Source organism: Schistocerca americana, chromosome 7 (assembly GCF_021461395.2).
Source record: "Schistocerca americana isolate TAMUIC-IGC-003095 chromosome 7, iqSchAmer2.1, whole genome shotgun sequence".
Classification (NCBI taxonomy): Eukaryota; Metazoa; Arthropoda; class Insecta; order Orthoptera; family Acrididae; genus Schistocerca; species Schistocerca americana.
The window spans coordinates 516,563,812-516,581,572 of record NC_060125.1 but is presented as its reverse complement, the minus strand read 5'-3'; the positions used below and the strand labels follow the sequence as shown (position 1 = coordinate 516,581,572).

Below are 17,761 nucleotides of genomic sequence, written 5' to 3'. Positions count from 1 at the left end.
AAGTACATTTAATTAATATTCAGACATGGCTACGGAAGGCAAAGTTTCACTTTGACACTTTTCTTAACAGTATATATGAATGACTTACTGAACTACAACTGAATGATGCTGAAGGTCGTCAGAAGTCTGCAGTATTGCCATTAGTTCATCCTTGTGTTTGGAAATGGCATACTCTCGAAAGATTTCTGTAACAAAAAGGCCGAAATGGTGTATCAATTACATCAGAGTATTAAATGTAATTTCAGTGGTTCGTAACGCACCTTTGATTTGTTCATCTGATACAGTCGGCATGTTACTAACGAAAATGCGCGATATTTGCAAATAAAGTGGCTGTCCGTCTTTCCATGAACTTGAATCTAAGAAATCACAAAATTCTACTTGTTTGTTTGTGTTGTGATTCCCGCGTTCTTTCGAAGAACAAAGCACTTCGATATTTGCAGGTTGGCCAAATTCACATCCCTGATTCAAAATGTTACTGTCACTTCGAGAGTTTCCTCACAGCAAGGGAATACTCTGCACGTGCAAACTTTCAGCTACATAATCAATACAAACAATTGTTTATAAATCCGTAGCATTAATCCTTTTGGCAATGTTATGGAATTCTAAATACTACAACAACTATGTTAACTAGTTCCTTTTATTACTTAAGAAGTGACTTAAGTGATTATGAAAATTACCCTTCTCCAACAACACGCGTGTTAGAAAATCTGTGATAGTACTTTGTTTGCAGGCAAAGATGTGAAACATTATAACCTGTTTATTCGTCTGGTGTAGTGCAAAGATAATTTGACGTTTAGGGTAGAAGTCAGTTTTCATTATAGCGCGAGGCGTGTGGGGAGTGAAGGATGATAAGGTATTAGTAATAGGAAGGTAAGATTAAAGCCAAGATGGCTGAGTTTGTGAGGGGTGGACCGGCGACGGGGATAATTCTGCCGAAAGAAAAGCTTCAGGGTTCCCCTAGCACAGGGAGTGATGAAGGACACGACGGTGCTATTGGGGAGGAGTTCGATCCTTTTTTGGGAGACGCCGAAGAAGCTGAAGGTGCTAATGTGTCAACGGTAGTAGCACCTCCTGAAAATTTGTGAGTGATAAGACTTGTTAGTGATTTGTCACACGAAAATGCAAGGTTGTGTATGTGACTGTTTCTATGCCATCATCTGTTTATCACAAAAGACCAAAAAATTCAATGTTTTGCAGATGGTACCATGGACGGCTTGATCGGTATACAGCCGAAGAACGTCTATGGCAAGCAGCAAAAATGGGAAGTTACCTTGTTCGTGAAAGTGACAGAAAACCAGGGTCGTATGTGTTATCGTATCTTGGTCGAACAGGAATCAATCACTTTAGGTAACAGCATTTAAAATTTAGCAACGATCCGTCTAATAATCCTGACACAAACTAATGAACTGCGTTTCTGTTTAAGGATAACTGCTGTCTGTGGTGATTTCTACATTGGTGGTAGGCAGTTCGATTCACTGTCTGATCTCATAGGTTACTACACAAGCTGCTCAGACCTTTTGAAACGCGAAAGGTTAATGCATCCTGTTCCACCACCTGAACCAGTAAACGATAAGAAAAGAATTGTTGCCATTTTACCATACACCAAAATGCCCGACACAGATGAGCTAAGGTGAGTTTACTTCCATTGAGTGGTATATCAACTAAGCATTTCTTCATCTAAATGTAAACATTTTGAAACAATCCAGTGTGGCGTTTGTTGGGTAGTTTTGGTATACTTTTTGGTGCAGTCACATTTTAGATAGTGCAGTCTTTTATTTTATTCTCTCTCTCGTTGAAAGGTAGTGCTCATTTACATGTGTACATAATATAAACACTTTGTTTTGTAGAATGTGCATGTATTTTTATTTAATTTAGGTCAGTAAAAGTAAACATGGTAGCATAGTTGTTAGAAAATTAAACAAGTGACCGATTTTGTTTGCAGATTAGTTGTACTTTCATTTATAAATACTGGTTAATACTTCCTAAAACCTCTTCTTGGTTTATCATTCAAGTCTCTGAACCTTGTGTGTGTCTCCCCCCCAAATGGTGTCTCTGGTAACAACATACTTAAAGTAGACATAGATTGCTTATTGCTGTGGGAAGAGGCAAGTTGAGTTGGTATGATTTAGGTCATTTCCTGTCTTTTACAGTTCAGGATCTAGTTGACAGGTACATCCCTGCTATTGCTTTACAATGAATGCTGTACATCTGGGTGATGTGTAAAACCAGATATACTAATTGAGTGAAATATATGAAGCATTGGGAGGAGGAGGAGGAGGGGGTGGGGGTAGATTGAGAACTAGGAAGTAGAAAAAGATAGCAGACAGAGAATAGCTCGTAGGAAAAGATTTCAGGCTGAAGTGCATATTGGATGGATAGTGACTATTTGTGTACAGTTCAGACACATTTATCTTTCATCAGAGAAACCAAATGATGCAGATCATGAAGCAGTTATTTAAGTTAAATACATTTTGATATGATCTGCAATTAACATTCCCTTGGCCTCAATTTTACTATGACAAATTGGTTTCCTCCACACAGAAAGCTGCAGAAATTGTAATGAAACTATTGTGCAACATGACAGCTTTTACAAGTGTGTGCACCTCTAATAAAGTTTTATATATTGTCGGCAGAAATTGGTGGTTGTTGTAAGATTCATTGAACAGATGCGTAGGACTTGTTTTGCATTTCGGTATTACACAGTAAGACTACGGTGATGTGACTCAAAGATGGCTGGACAAGGATATTACTTAGATTGAATAGGTGACAAAGTACTAATACATTAGCTTCAGCATCAGCTAAAATGCATTGACCCATTCACAAACTATTAACTAAAACCATATGCTTGCTCAACACCACAATCCCCCCCCCCCCCCCCAACTACCACCATCTATATACATTCAGAAATTCACAAATGTATCCATCCAGGACAGTCCATTTTTATACATTACCATGTTCCAATTGAACTGATTATTACTGTTGTCGGGCAGCACTACCAGCCCATTTTCTGCTACTTACCTTCTTACGTTAAATACAATAACCATTTCATCAAAAAAAGTTTGTTATTGTCAGTAGGCTTCCTTTTAGCACCAGTGATACCATCTATAAACAGTCATCCTCTTTGTCATGATCTCACTAACAAGAAATATTATTTTTCCGATGTTCTGTTGACTAAAAATTGCTGTTCAACTTTGAAGAATTGACTAACCACTCTCAAACTTGATACAATTTCTCATACATTGATAAACATACATCTTAGTCATATTCACATGCAAGGCATCTTCTTATACAAATTTGCTCTATTGTTTTCACATCACATGTGCAATGATGTTAATAAACAAATAAAATGGAAAATAAATTGACCCTGGATCAATTACCTTCCATAAGAAGCATCAATAAGCATGTGATGATTATGCTTGTCAGTGGCTAGTTGGGTGTGTGAGATTACATATCCAAAGGTTTGAAGTAAGTCCTGGAATATTTTATTTGCTTATCTCTCCTTATACCTGTGACAGATCTGCATATGTTAAAAATGCCTGGTTGTAGTGTAGAGTCCATGGTAAACTGTTCAAATCAACCCTTTGGGCGAGGACAGGTTTAGCTCCCATTATTGCTGATTGACATGTGTTAATTGTTGACATTATCTGATATTTCTGTTATGATGAAGTATTGCAAACTGTCATAAATATTCAGAAAGTTAGAGGAAAATGGAACACATTGATACCAGTCATCTTGCTTCAGCCTTAAACATCAAAATTGTGACTATAAACCTCATCGGAATCAGTTATGCATAAAATACATAACAGAACAAGAATCATAGTCGTTATAACATCACATTACCTTCGTCACATCATTCAGTCATGGTTAAAAGTAACATCCATTATCAGCAGGTCAACAGACCCAATGATAACACCATCACATTTTAGGGCTTTGATGTCCAGTTATTTAAGCTGTTATATTTCTGTTACGAATGCTTCTGTAATTTCTGTTAAGAGATATGTGTCATATTCGCATTGTTACTGGTCAATTCCATCAACCATTTCTGTGTACCACTTAGTAATCTGAGAAGTCCTGTCGCAGAATTCTGCTGTAAGAATTATTTGGAAACTCACCATTCTGAATTTCACAGAAGAATGTAACTGAGTAAAAGCTGTCAGTAGATCTGCACTTTGCTGCAAAATTATTACTTGTTGTTAATCCACTAATTTCGTAATGTCTTTGGTAATGCAGGCCTATTATTTTTTTAATTGTTATAGTATGTTATATAAATTATCACGTATAACTATTGTTAAGACAGGCAGACAGCATGTAGGAAATTATAGCAAAAGGGTGGAAAACATGCAATGGATCAACGACTGGTTAATCACAGACTGTGCACAAATAGTAGAAAAGATTTAGTATTGTGCTACTTAGTTGGCAATCAGTCACTGAAAACAGTGACAATTATAAAATATCCATAAATGTACTTGAAATAGTGTATTTAATCAAAAGCTTGTTTAATGAGTGTGATAGATACACAGCACTGTTGTCTGTTTGTGGGTTATGACCACCATCAATGGAGGTTGAATCTTTGGCAATGCCAGCCACTTGGGCCCGTGAAACATCAGAAAAATTGTTTAACATTGGTTAGAGGTCTACAGTTGAAAGACAACAGGCCAAATGTCGTGGAGATGCTCACCCAACTCCAGCGGGAGAACTAAAAAAGAGACATGCTGTTAAAAGCACATGGTGTATGTTCCAAGAAGAGTCCTTTAACATACATGTTACAGAATGACCATGAGAGAAACATCAAAGAAATTGCTCTCATACAGAGGCTTGCTTCCTGCACAACATATGCAGACTGAATAGGAAAGGTGAAAATAATGGTGGCACATGAGGTAGCTTTTGCTGTAGTGTGTAAGGTGGCTTGTGGAAGACAGATGTAGATGTCAATCAGGATGTTTCTTGTCATTTTACTTTTGTGAATGGTGATTTGTCACCAGACCCATAATTCACACCCAGTGCAGGTAACAAGGTGCAGCTAGTTACCTGATGTATTGTGGTTCAATGTAATTAGTGATGTCTTTTATGACCTCCTTGATGTAGTCCTTGGATTGTATACATGTGTCACACCAGAAGGAGTTTCAAAACTCATTCCTTTTGTGTTACACCCATTTTACTGTAATGTTTACCAAATAGTTAAACCTTTATACTCAAAATTATCACTACTGTGAGAACCCTGTTCTTCTTCTTCTTCTTCTTCTTCTTCGAAAAAGTCCTGGTCATTCATGTAGTACAAAAATAAAGGTACTTTTGTGTTTCCTGTTAACACTTAAAACTATGTATTCACTCCCCTATATACAGCAATGAAAATCAACAACAGGCTGAGACAAGAATATTTTAACATGTTATGAAGAAAAAACTAATTATTTTGAGCAGGATACATGTGCTCATTAAGTCTTATGTTAATCTAATGTTCATTATAAAGGAAAGTGGGATTTTGCAGAATAATGCTCCATCTCATTAGCAGTAATTTTATATAAATTAATGTTAATATTAATTTTTGACGTGGCATTTTTTGTATTCTAATTAGAGGATTAATAAATGTGTTGGGACAAATCACTCTTCACTTCTATAAAGACTGTCATCAAAGCACTTTCCCATTTCTTCATAATAGATGCATCATTTAAATGGTGGCCTTGTTATTGAACAGGGATGCTTATTTTGGAAGTTGTGATAGATTCTTTCAGTTACTGTTTAAATTGCTTCTGCACTTCGTGCTACAGTAGTTACAGTGGTAATGTCTCATTGCTTGTGCAGTTGTCAGTAGACAGGATGTGGATTAGTGAGAGCCCTTGATAAGTGTTTCCTCCATGTAGGCAGTTTATCAGGAAGGAAGTTGGGCTAAGATAAATAGAGGCACAGTATAAAGTGTCATGCACTGGTTACTTGAAACTTTGAGATAATAACAAATACCTAAATATGAGATTTGCATAGAGTAAACAGTACTGAAACTTCATGCATAACCCATAATTTCCAACAGTGAATTTTGTGTCATGATTTATGTTGTGTGCAGTTAAACATGAAATTTTGATATTGAAACCCACTAAAAAAATAAAAAAAGGTTTATTAAAGAGAATGATAGAGGCAGTCAGTGAACTGAACTGAGTGGCATCATTGGTGTTCAGGTTACAGTGATATGATGAACACTGTTAAGGTTTATTTTTTTTAAAAAAAGTGGATACTTATGCCCAACTTTCAGAAAACTGAAGAACAAAGGTGACAAGGCATTGAATATGTTTGGTGCCTCTCAATAAGTCTCTCGTATAACCTCAGATTGATTACATGTGCAATGTATTATTAAAGTATAGATGAAAATGTTCAAATAATGCCCCATGGGACACAGACACTTGTCAGTTCACCCATGGACAAGCACAGCTACCTATGGACAGACACAGCTTGGATTGCCAGGTAGACCCAGTGTGTGTGTTCTCTGCATGTGCAGACCACTTGGTCATGCTCACCCATAGCCGCTTGACAATGGGGCAGTGCAGTTATGAACTTTATGCTGTGAATGCCCAACTGCTCGCTAGTCAGCTGTTCACCCGCCCTTGCCCACTGCTCCCTGCATATTCCTGGATGTCAGAGGACGTACCCTGGTGCTTGAAAACTGTTACAGATGCTGTGCTCTGTGACAGAATTCGATCGGTCACAGTAGCAAAGATCAGCCACATACTCACTACCATGTGATATGATATTAAAAAACTCCAACATGTTATCCAGTAGAGAATCGTATTTTTGGGTCATACCATACTATTATCTGTCCTCTGGTGGGGTGAGAATTCATTAACAGTATAAATAGAAAAACTAATTAAGAATATGCACTAACCAAGACTAGAGGAATTTTTGTTCCCAAGTCTTAATCATTTGCTTTGGAAGATCATTATTTAATAAATCTTATAACAATACACTTATTGTTGTTGTTAACACGTAAAATAAGGGGAAGGCTACCACACTGAGCAAGGTGGTGCAGTGGTTAGCACACTGGACTCACTTTCGGGAGGATGGCGGTTCAAGCCCGTGTCCAGCCATCCTGATTTAGGTTTTCCGTGATTTCCCTACATCCCTTCAAGCAAATGCTGGGATGGTTCCTTTGAAAGGGCATAGCAGACTTCCTTCCCCATCCTTCCCTAATCCAATGGGACTGATGACCTCACCGTTAGGTCCCCTCCCCCCAACCAACCAACCAACCAACCAACCAAAGGCTACCACCCATCACCTCTAATGGATTGATGGGTGCAGCGTAGAAACATGTAACACTGTCCATTGAATAATGGTTCTATGCTTAACACATCAATCTGCTGTAGGTGGTTGGTTGCCTTTGACACTTATTTTACGTATTGTTCCATCCAGGAATGAGAGATGCCTTTTTTCCTTTTTGCAGTTAAGTATATAATAGGTAGATTGGTTGCTTATAAAAGTTCTTTATTCTCCCACAGAAAAGGTACATGATATTTTTGATTCTTCTTCCTTATAATAACTGTAAAGTCTTATACTTGTTGCAGTACATTTCTCTTGCAGGCAAGCACTTTCTATTTAATATGTACAACTGCATCTGGGCAGAAGGCACATTTCCCAGCCGCTGGCATGGAGCTACTGTCATACCCATACTTTAGCCCACTCAGGACAAAACCTTCCTTCTAGCTACTGCCCCATCTCACTCACCAGCTGTGTTTCCAAGGTACTGGAATGTATGATTCATGACCAGCTGGTATAGTGACTCAAGTTTCGCAAGCTACTAACCACTGCATAGTAAGTATTTTGAGCGTGCCATTCTGCAGTCGACCATCTATTCACTTGTCCACCCATGTCATGAATGTTTTTCTGGGGAAATGCCAGACTGTGGCTGTTTTTGGATTTGGGGGAGGCCTGGGTCACCTCCTGGAGAACTAGTATCCTCCACTCTCTACACGTGGGGCTTCTATAGCCTCCTACCCCGTTTCATTGAGAAATTTTTAAAAGACAGAGTTTTCAAAGTATGTTTGGGTTCTGCCTTGTCAGACACCTTTGTCCCGAAAAATGGTGTGCCTCACAGTTTCGTCTTGAGCGTCATTCTATTTGCTAACGCCATTAACCCTCTCCCACAGGGCATCTCCGGCTCCCTTGTCGTTGACAATTTTGCCATCTATTGCAGTTCTCCACAGACCTGTCTCATTGAGTGATGTCTTCAGCGATGCTTCGATCTTCTTCACTCATGAGGCATTGACAATGGCTTTCATTTAGCCACTGACAAAACCATTTGTTTGAATTTCTGGTGGTACAATTGGCTCCTCTCACCATCTTAACATCTTGAGCCTGTTGCCCTGGGGCTCATGCTCTGTAGGAAACACTCTTGGCCCTCCCATGTGTCTTACCTGGCAGACCCGCTGTACGCAGTCCCTCAATGTCCTGTGTGTCCTCAGTGATACTTCCTGGGGTGCAGATCGGGCCACCCTTGTCCATTTGTACTGGTCCCTTGTCCGTTCGAAATCAGACTATGGGTGCTTTGTTTATGCATCTGCACGTCTGTCAAACTTATGCTCTCCCCCATTGTGGCATCTTGTTGGCTATTGGCACCTTTTGCACTAGCTTGTTTGAGAGTATGTATGCTGAAGCTGCTGAACTCCCACTGTCCTACTGCTGTGACTTTCTCCTCAGGAGGTATGCTTGGCCACCCATCCTATGCCTTCTTCTTAGATGACTCCTGTGATTGCCAGTATGGAGCACGTCCCTCTTCTCTGGACCTCCTGAAGTCCGCTTTTGGCTCTCATTCCAGCAGCTTAACTTCACACTACCTGCAATTTTCCTGATGAGTGTGAACCTTTCACCACATTGGCTTTTTGTGGCAGCCCATGTTCACCTTGGCCTTCATTCACTTCCTAAGGACACTACTCCAGCCTCACTCTATCGCCTTCAATTTCACGACTTTCGCATGGAACTTTGCGACTGTACCATTCTGTACACTGAAGGCTCTCGGACTGATCATGGTGTCGGGTGTTCCTCTGTCATTGACGCCGACATTTTTCGGCGGCGGCTTCTGGTGCACTGCTCAGTATTTCCAGCCAAGCTGTTTGCCCTGTATCGGGCTTCGGAGTACATTTGACAACAAAGGCTTTTCAATTGGATCTTCTGCTCAGACTGTCTCAGTTCCCCTCCGTCTCTGTTTAATACGTACAAGGTCACCATAATCGGCACGGTTCCCCTGTATTGCAGCCAAGGTCAGCCATGTACTACCTCCAAACACAGCTTAGACATCTCATGTGAACTGCATTCGTAGTCCACGAAAAATATTTGGACCACCCATAAGCTGCTGCTTATTGAATTGACCAGCCAGGTCAATCTGTATTGCTCTTAATGACTTGTACACAGGAACACTGCACCACAAATGGTGACAATATCCATGTCGCACAGGTATTGCAGAGACACATTAATACAAGTCTTCTGCTCAGACTCTCTGTTCCCCTCAGTCTCTGTGCACTGTACACCGCCCATCCCTTAGTGCAATGGGTCCAGGAAAACTGTCACTTGCTCACTCTTTCTGGGGCCACTGTGATGTTTATATGGGTTCCTTGGCATGTCAATCTGCCAGGAAAAGAGGCTGCTGACATTGCTGCCAAGGCTGCAGTCCTCATACCTCTGCTCCCTAGTTCAGATGTTCCCCCCAATGATCTCTGTGTCGCCGTCTGTTAGGTGGTGGTTCGCTTTGGCATTTCCATTGGTCATCTCTTCACGGGAATAAACTCCAAATTGTTAAGCCTCTCCCAGGGGCTTGGATGATCCCCTCTCGGCCCTCCTACTGGGAGGAGGTCATTTTAACCAAGTTGCGTGTTAGGCACTGCCTTTTTAGCCATTGCCCTTTATTAAGTGGTGCTCTCCTGCCACTTTGTACACATTGTGCCTAGGTTTTAACTGTCCGCCAATTTCTGATGGAATGCCCTTTTTTTTTAATCATTTACTTTCCTGCCTAGGTTTCCGATCTGAGTTATCGGCCATTGAAGCAAACAACGTGTGGGCTGTCAACCATGTTTTAATTTTTATCTGTTGTAGCAATATGGCAAAGGCAATTTAATTTTCAGTCTTGGACCTCCATATCTGTATGATGTCTTTATAGCCCTTTCTGCACATCCCTGTCTTTAGCTGTCTTCTCCTAAGTCACTTGGGATTGACATATAGCCATTTTTTAACTCTCCCCCCACCCCCCACCCCCTCCGTCTTCGTGTTTTATAGTTTTGACTTGGACGCGTATGACCCTAGTTGTTTTTGCACCCTAAAACCAAACAAAACAAAACAACAACAAAAACAGATAATTATTGTATTTCGTTTTCCATAATGCAAGAAGTGATCTATAAACTTGAAAGGAGTAAGATATGTTATTGTAAGCGTTTGGCAGGTAGTGTTGTTATGTAATTCTTCGATAGATAATTATAGTTTCTGAAATGAATAAATAAGCAGTTGAGTGTTATTTCCCTGCACTTAAAAACTTTTGTCAAATTTTCTTCATCTAATTAATGTATAAGTATTAAATATGTAATAAAAATACTTCCTTGAGTGCACTTCAGCATATGTTTCCTTTCCTCTGCCTTTACATATGTATTAAACAATGGAAAGTCCAGGTTAAAGCATCGCCAACATTATGAAAAGGATAGAAGGCTACTCTCTGTAAAGATAACACCATTATTTGCAGACAGACACAATGGAAAGACTGTTACATATTGAAAACACACACACACACACACACACACACACACACACACACACACACACACACACACAAAGACCACTATCCCTGGTCACTCCAGCTGGAATGCAAGTATCCCATTGAATGAAAGCAGCAATTCGGAATGTGGTGAGGGAGGGGGGAATAGCAGGATAAGGGTGTAAGAGAGAAGAGCACCGTCTGGCATAGCATGCAGGGACTGGATGGTGGTGGGATGATACTGCCAGGTTGTGGGGAGGCTTGGGGAGGGAAGGGGTGAATAGGGGAATGGGGAATGGAAAAGGAGAGAAGCAGAGAAGGGAAAAGACCGATGAGTGCATTGGTAGAAAGAAATACGAACAATGAGGGTGAGGGGATTTCAGTTGGGATAAGGTGATAGGACAGAGGGAGGTGGAAACTGTTGGGTGTAGGGTGTGGGGTCAGTAGATTACCATAAGCTGGGGCAGGGATAATTTTGGGAACAGCAAATGTGTTGTAAAGATAACTCCCTTCTGCACAGCTCAGAAAAGCTGGTGGTGGAGAGGAGGATATAGATGGCCTGAGTTGTGAAATATCCGTTGAAATAAAGTATATTGTTCTCAGCTGCATGTTGTGCCACAGGGTTCTCCACTTTTCTCTCAGCCACAGTTTGGCAGTGGCCATTCATCCTGGTGGAAATCAGTGGAGTGATTGCAGCAAAGCTGGTATATGATGTGGCTGCTTTCACGGGTGGCCTGGCCTCTGATGGAGTAGGATAAGGCTGTCACAAGACTGGATTAAGAAGTGCTGGGTGGATGGATTGGACAGGTCTTCGACATGAGTCTTACACACAATCCCTGTGGCAAGGGATTAGGATTGGGACTGGCGTGGGATGGACTAGAACGTTATTGTGGTTGTGTGGGTAATGGAACACCCCTTTAGGAGGGATGGGAATGATCTTGGGTAGGATGTCACTCATTTCAGGGTATGATGGTAGATAATAAATGCCCTGATGAAGGATGTGGTTAAGCTGTTCCAGTCCAGAAATCTGTTTGCTGATTAGGTCTGGGGGATAGTGCCTGTCTGAAGGTCTTGGAGACGCTTAGCATACAGGACAAGAGTCCTTGTCATTGCAGATACAGTGTTTGTGAGTGGCTATTGAAATGCAGGTACTGTTGGTGGTTGGTGGGTTTAATGTGGATGGAGCCATCAGAGGGAGGTCAACATCTAGAAGGTGGCACACTGGGTTGGGGAGGGCCAGGTGAAACAGATGGGAGAGAAGGTGTTGAGGTTGTGAACGAATGAGGACAGGACGTCTTGGCCGAAAGCTCAATGTGCTATATAGTCTTTCTGTTGTGCACGTCTGCAACTCTGATATATTCAGATTCATAAGTATCACTACATCAGTTTTTACATGTCCACGAATTACGAAGTCTTGGTGGTGGCGGCGGCGGCGGCGGCGGCGGCGGCTGCTGCTGCTGCTGCTGCTGCTGCTGCTGCTGCTGCTGCTGTGTATTGCACAATATTATCCTCACACAGTACAATATACTGAGCAAGTGTCAGTATTTTTAAAGCCCTGCAGATTCCTTCAATATATTGCACAAACCATCAGTATGCTCTGACAGTCAGTATAAGTGCATAATATTCAGTATTGAGCATTACGTATTGAATTTTTGAGGGCCCCTTTAGTCTACAACACTCACTCCTGTCTCGATTACTGCCTCGTCCTCACATCCTTCAACTCTTATAACTTAACTTATATTGTTTGTATTTTCTGTATTTAAAACCTTATTCTGAATGCCCTTTGGCTACAGAAAGTGAATAGTAAACCTGCAATATCATTGAAGTCAGTAGAGCATATTGTGGCTATTTTAAACAGGGCAATACATCTTTGTATACTGTTCAGTCACTTGCCTAAGTCATTTAGACTAAGAGTGTGTCCTCTCATTGTCACCTTGTTGCAAGCAGGGTTGTCAGCATAAGTCTTCTGCCGAAGCGATGTTCACCATAGTGACCTCATTTAACTGCTATTGTGAACACAAAACACACTGAAGATCTGCTTTGTAATGACTGCCTGCAGTCAACACAGCTAATGACTGCTGCCTACAAATTATGGACCATAGGTACCCCAGGAGACTGCAATAGAAGTCTGTGCAGTTTTTTGGAGGCAATTGGGAGGGCGTTCTTGATCTACACTGCACGCAACTGTCTCCACATAATCAATGTTGCATGTAGACATCCATTGCTAACATTGGTACAAACCACCCCTTGCTGGTGCATGAGAGACAAATGACATCTGAATCAATGACAGCTTCCTTCCCTTTACTGTCAAGGACAGGCAAGATTATTCTGACATCTTATGATCGTTGTTAGAGAGCACGGAGGTGGCTAGGTTTGAATGTAAGTTTCAGGCATGCAGTCTCATATATCCAGTGGTGAGGTGGGTCAAGTTAGTTTCTATGGACATTGGAAGTATCTCGTCACCACTGAGGGTAATTTTAGGGCTGTGGAATACCAGAACAGGATTCTCTAATCTGTTGGCCAGCTCTACAGTCAATATTTTGGTGCTGCATTAATTCTGCAAGAGCACACTGTGCCCTCAGTGTATATATTGCCCTCTAGGAGGCAGGAATCAACTGAATGGAATGACCTGTAGTATTTGTGTACATGAACTCAATTGAGCATTCTTGGGACCAATCGAAACTTACAGTGCACAGTCACACAAACCCCACATATTGCGTAACATCAATATAGCCCCTGTAGAAGAACGAGACAGGCTCGAGCAGCAGTGTCTCAACCTTCTTGCGGACAGCCTGGGAGGAGCATCCGAGCATGTTACAAGGCGTGTGTTGGGCCAGTATGATACTGAATTTAACCCAGCAGCAGATTTTTATTTCTTGGATGTATAATTGTGTGTACATTGTAACAAACTGCTGTTATTTTGTTTTTATTTGACAGTAAAATATTTAGTTCCATAAGGCTTATTCTTTGATTGTCTGTACCCCTTAATTTTAAATCCACACACCTTCACAGCTCTGCAGGTGACACAAAACTTTTATTGAACAGTTTGTTTATACTCAATATTGGGTATAATTAACGTTCTGTTCTAACATTTCACATATTGCTTGGCAGTGCTCTGTTGAGGAGTCAGTTCATGTGTTTACGCAGGATAATCCAGGAGTGGTGGTCAGTATTCAGTGATATGACAAGAACAGTCATTCAGAGCAAATAGGTCTTGTCAATGTGGGCTCCAAAATGCATACCTTAAGAGCTGTGAGCATTTGTTCAGTATACAAGATCATTTCACAGTAGTGAAGATGGAAAAACTGCTCATAGCTCTTCAAGGTATGCAGTTGAGTCCACGTATACTATACTTTTTTGCTCCAAATTATTCCTCTAGGACATGCTGTGTAATCAATATGATTGTAATCGCTCAAAATGGACGAATTATTAAACTTCAGTGTTCGTTTAAAAATTATTTACTGGTCTTAGTCCTATTGTAGATGGTGTCCTAACTTTCCACTGACCCTTGGAGCAAATAACACGACTGGTCATGGCATCTCCTGGAAGATTTCATGCACAAATTACTGCTATGAATAAACCGCTAAGACATTCTTAGGAATGCATATTTGATGTTGAGATGGTTGATCCGTCAGACTGTATTGAACATATAAATAAAAGGAGAAGATGAATGTTGATACCGGTCCAAACCTTTTTCTTTCCCTTTGTGCACCCAAGGGGTGCACACTGTAGAAGTTACTGTAACCAGTATGGATAAACTAATCGGTATCTTCCAGCATAAGAGTAATTAAAAACAGTGCCCCTTATGTGACAGCATGAAAATCTGAAGATACTTGACATATAATGCAAGATGTGGATGTATCGCCTGGTGATGAAGTGTATCCCATTCCTTTCCCATTACAGTATTCTTAAATTGAACCATTTTGATTGATGTGTATTAAATATTAAAGGCAATATTTGATCCATTTAGGAAGAAAGTTGATTGTACAAATGATTTTAAGAGTTACTCCTTTTTATTGCTGTTAGCAGAGGATGTTTCATGGAAGGGAGTTCATCCATCAGTCTTGGAGTATTTATTGTGGAAATAGCGACAATCTATCTTTATACAAAATGACCGAATGCACCTGTATAAGAACAGAATTAGAGTAGCTGATATAATTCGTTACTTTTTACACAAAAAGTAAATCACTGCAAGAGGAGGTTATTGGGAGAAAAATCAGTTTGGAATATGTGGCTGTTTTAGTTACAACACAGTAAAAAAACTGCACTTCAGCACACCTATTAACTCTGCTTATTCTTGTAGATATTTAAATCTTTAAAAAATTGCCTTTTAACATTCACTTGGTGATCTAGTTTAATGATGTGCTAGTGTGAAGCCTTCATTCTTGATCAAATATAATAATATATAAAAGTTACAACTCACATTTAATAAAATACTTAGGACTAGTTATAAAACTGTCCTCAACTTATATACCTTACTAACCAAGGTCCTATTGGAGATTATATGCTCTTACTTCCCTCTGACTTTCAAAGGCACCTATAGTTTACGTGGAATGTGAATCGTGATGTAATTTGATGTTTTGTGCATGAAAAAATTATTGCTAGAGGTGAAAGAGGCTGCAAGTGACAGAAAAACTCCATGGGTAGTCTGACAATCAGGTCCTAGAACTTTGGTTGTGTGACTGATGACCTCAGAAGTTAAGTCCCATAGTGCTCAGAGAGCCTTTGATTGTGTATACCAAGACTCACATGCTTGAACATCGGGTCACATGAGTCTGGTTAAAAGCATAAAAATTTCAGTTAATCATTGTTTTTTGAATCTGTGTTAAGTTGTAACACTTTACAGGACAATCAATGTACATATACAGGTTTTTTTGTTTATTAAAACAATGTCCTGTTGTGATCAAAGTAGTTAATTTATTTCCAAATCACCACATCCAGTTCACTGAGCAAATGACTCTGCAGAACTAGCAATTTATCTAAAACTACCATTATTATCTATTGCCCCAAAGTGTTGTAATCTTACCCTCCCAAACATCACCATTATATTTCTCTGTGTCTAAAAGTTTCGAAAGCTTCAAGAGGTGTAAGATGTACAAAAGAAAAACTTTTTACTTATCTTCATTTTCTCTTCTTGTTATTGGCTCCAGTTCTTGCATCTAGGGGTAAATCTTGTGGCTGAAATTTTGACTTACTGGGTTCCAGATGATTAAATAACTGATGAAGTACTATCTGTTGCTACGGTTTTGTTTTTTTCATCCCATTCTTTTATATCACACTAACTTCACAATCTCCATTTTCATAAATCATCAATTACATTGTTGTAGACAAAATTAAAAAACCACATGTTTCCATCAGAGGCATGCCCACTACTACTAACATTCTACGGTACTCACAATAATCCAAAGAGTTTACAAAGCAAAAGAGTTTACAAACTTTCTTGACAAAAGAATAATTTCCACGAGGTTATATCATTATTTCATAAAGGAGTCCAGAAATAAATTTAATAATTAGTGTTAGATTGTGCAATTAATAATATGAATTTTGAATATATCAGATATTTCATAATTTCAAATATTTTTAAAAGAAGAGTAATTTTAACTGCACATATAGTTTGTAACGATTGTAACAAATTAATTTATTTTTATGCATTTTAGTCTTAAATATAATACATCATACAAAATCAAATGAAATTCTTTCAGTGAAACAGTCAAGATTAATCCTGGTATAGGCTAAATCTATGAAAAAAGGTTACGTTAGAAAAGGGTGTCCCATTACATACTGCCAGTAAAATAATAATTCCTGTATCTGACCTGGTGAGCGCCAGCCTGATGCTAGTGCTACATCATTAAATTAGTCGTAAACTACACTACTGGCCATTAAAATTGCTACACCATGAAGATGACGTGCTACAGACGCGAAATTTAACCGATAGGAAGAAGATGCTGTGATATGCAAATGATTAGCTTTTCAGAGCATTCACACAAGGTTGGTGCTGGTGGCGACACCTACGCGCTGACATGAGGAAAGTTCCAACCGATTTCTCCTACACAAACAGTAGTTGACCGGCGTTGCCTGGTGAAACATTGTTGTGATGCCTCGTGTAAGGAGAAGAAATGTGTACCATCACGTTTCCGACTTTGATAAAGGTCGGATTGTAGCCTATCGCGATTGCAGTTTGTCGTATCGCGACATTGCTGCTCGCATTGGTCGAGATCCAATGACTGTTAGCAGAATATGGAATCGGTGGGTTCAGGAGGGTAATACGGAACGCCATGCTGGATCCCAGTGGCCTTGTATCACTAGCAGTCGAGATGACAGGCATCTTATCCGCATGGCTGTAACGGATCGTGCAGCCACGTCTTGATCCCTGAGTCGACAGATGGGGACGTTTGCAAGACGACAGCCATCTGCACGAACAGTTCGACGACGTTTGCAGCAGCATGGACTATCAGCTCGGAGACCATGGCTGCGGTTACCCTTGACGCTGCATCACAGACAGGAGCGCCTACGAAGGTGTACTCAACGACGAACCTGGGTGCACGAATGGCAAAACATCATTTTTTCGGATGAATCCAGGTTCTGTTTACAGCATCATGATCGTCGCATCCGTGGTTGGCGACATTGCGGTGAACACACATTGGAAGCGTGTATTCGTCATTGCCATACTGGCGTATCACCCGGCGTGATGGTATGGGGTGCCATTGGTTACACGTCTCGGTCACCTCTTGTTCGCATTGACGGCACTTTGAACAGTGGATGCTACACTTCAGATGTGTTACGACCCGTGGCTCTACCCTTCATTCGATCCCTGCGATACCCTACATTTCAGCAGGATAATGCACGACCGCATGTTGCAGGTCCTGTACGGGCCTTCCTGGATACAGAAAATGTTCGACTGCTGCCCTGGCCAGCACATTTACCAGATCTCTCACCAATTGAAAATGTCTGAATGGAGGCCGAGCAACTGGCTCGTCACAATATGCCAGTCACTACTCTTGATGAACTGTGGTATTGTGTTGAAGCTGCATGTGCAGCTGTACCTGT

At 40.4% G+C, this 17,761-nt stretch overlaps 2 protein-coding genes across 3 annotated transcripts in view; one reads left to right on the top strand and one right to left on the bottom strand.

Moving 5' to 3' along the window:
• Positions 1 to 672, bottom strand: part of LOC124623186 (DNA helicase MCM9-like) — a 163,755-nt gene extending 163,083 nt beyond the window's left edge. The window contains exons 1-2 of the mRNA XM_047148990.1: positions 261 to 672; positions 89 to 185 (exon numbers count right to left, since the gene is read on the bottom strand). Coding sequence (XP_047004946.1) covers positions 89 to 185; positions 261 to 291 — 128 coding nt within the window. The 5' untranslated portion in view covers positions 292 to 672. The remainder of the gene's footprint in view (positions 1 to 88; positions 186 to 260) is intronic.
• Positions 673 to 678: 6 nt separating this feature from the next.
• The window catches only part of LOC124623187 (ras GTPase-activating protein 1), a 148,524-nt gene continuing 131,441 nt past the window's right edge, over positions 679 to 17,761 (top strand). The window contains exons 1-3 of one of the 2 annotated variants that reach the window (XR_006980679.1): positions 679 to 1,081; positions 1,198 to 1,347; positions 1,424 to 1,630. Coding sequence is in view for 1 of the 2 variants with exons in the window: in XM_047148993.1 (XP_047004949.1) it covers positions 888 to 1,081; positions 1,198 to 1,347; positions 1,424 to 1,630 (551 nt within the window). In the remaining variant the exon portion in view is untranslated. The remainder of the gene's footprint in view (positions 1,082 to 1,197; positions 1,348 to 1,423; positions 1,631 to 17,761) is intronic. The other variant, XM_047148993.1, reaches the window with a different exon arrangement.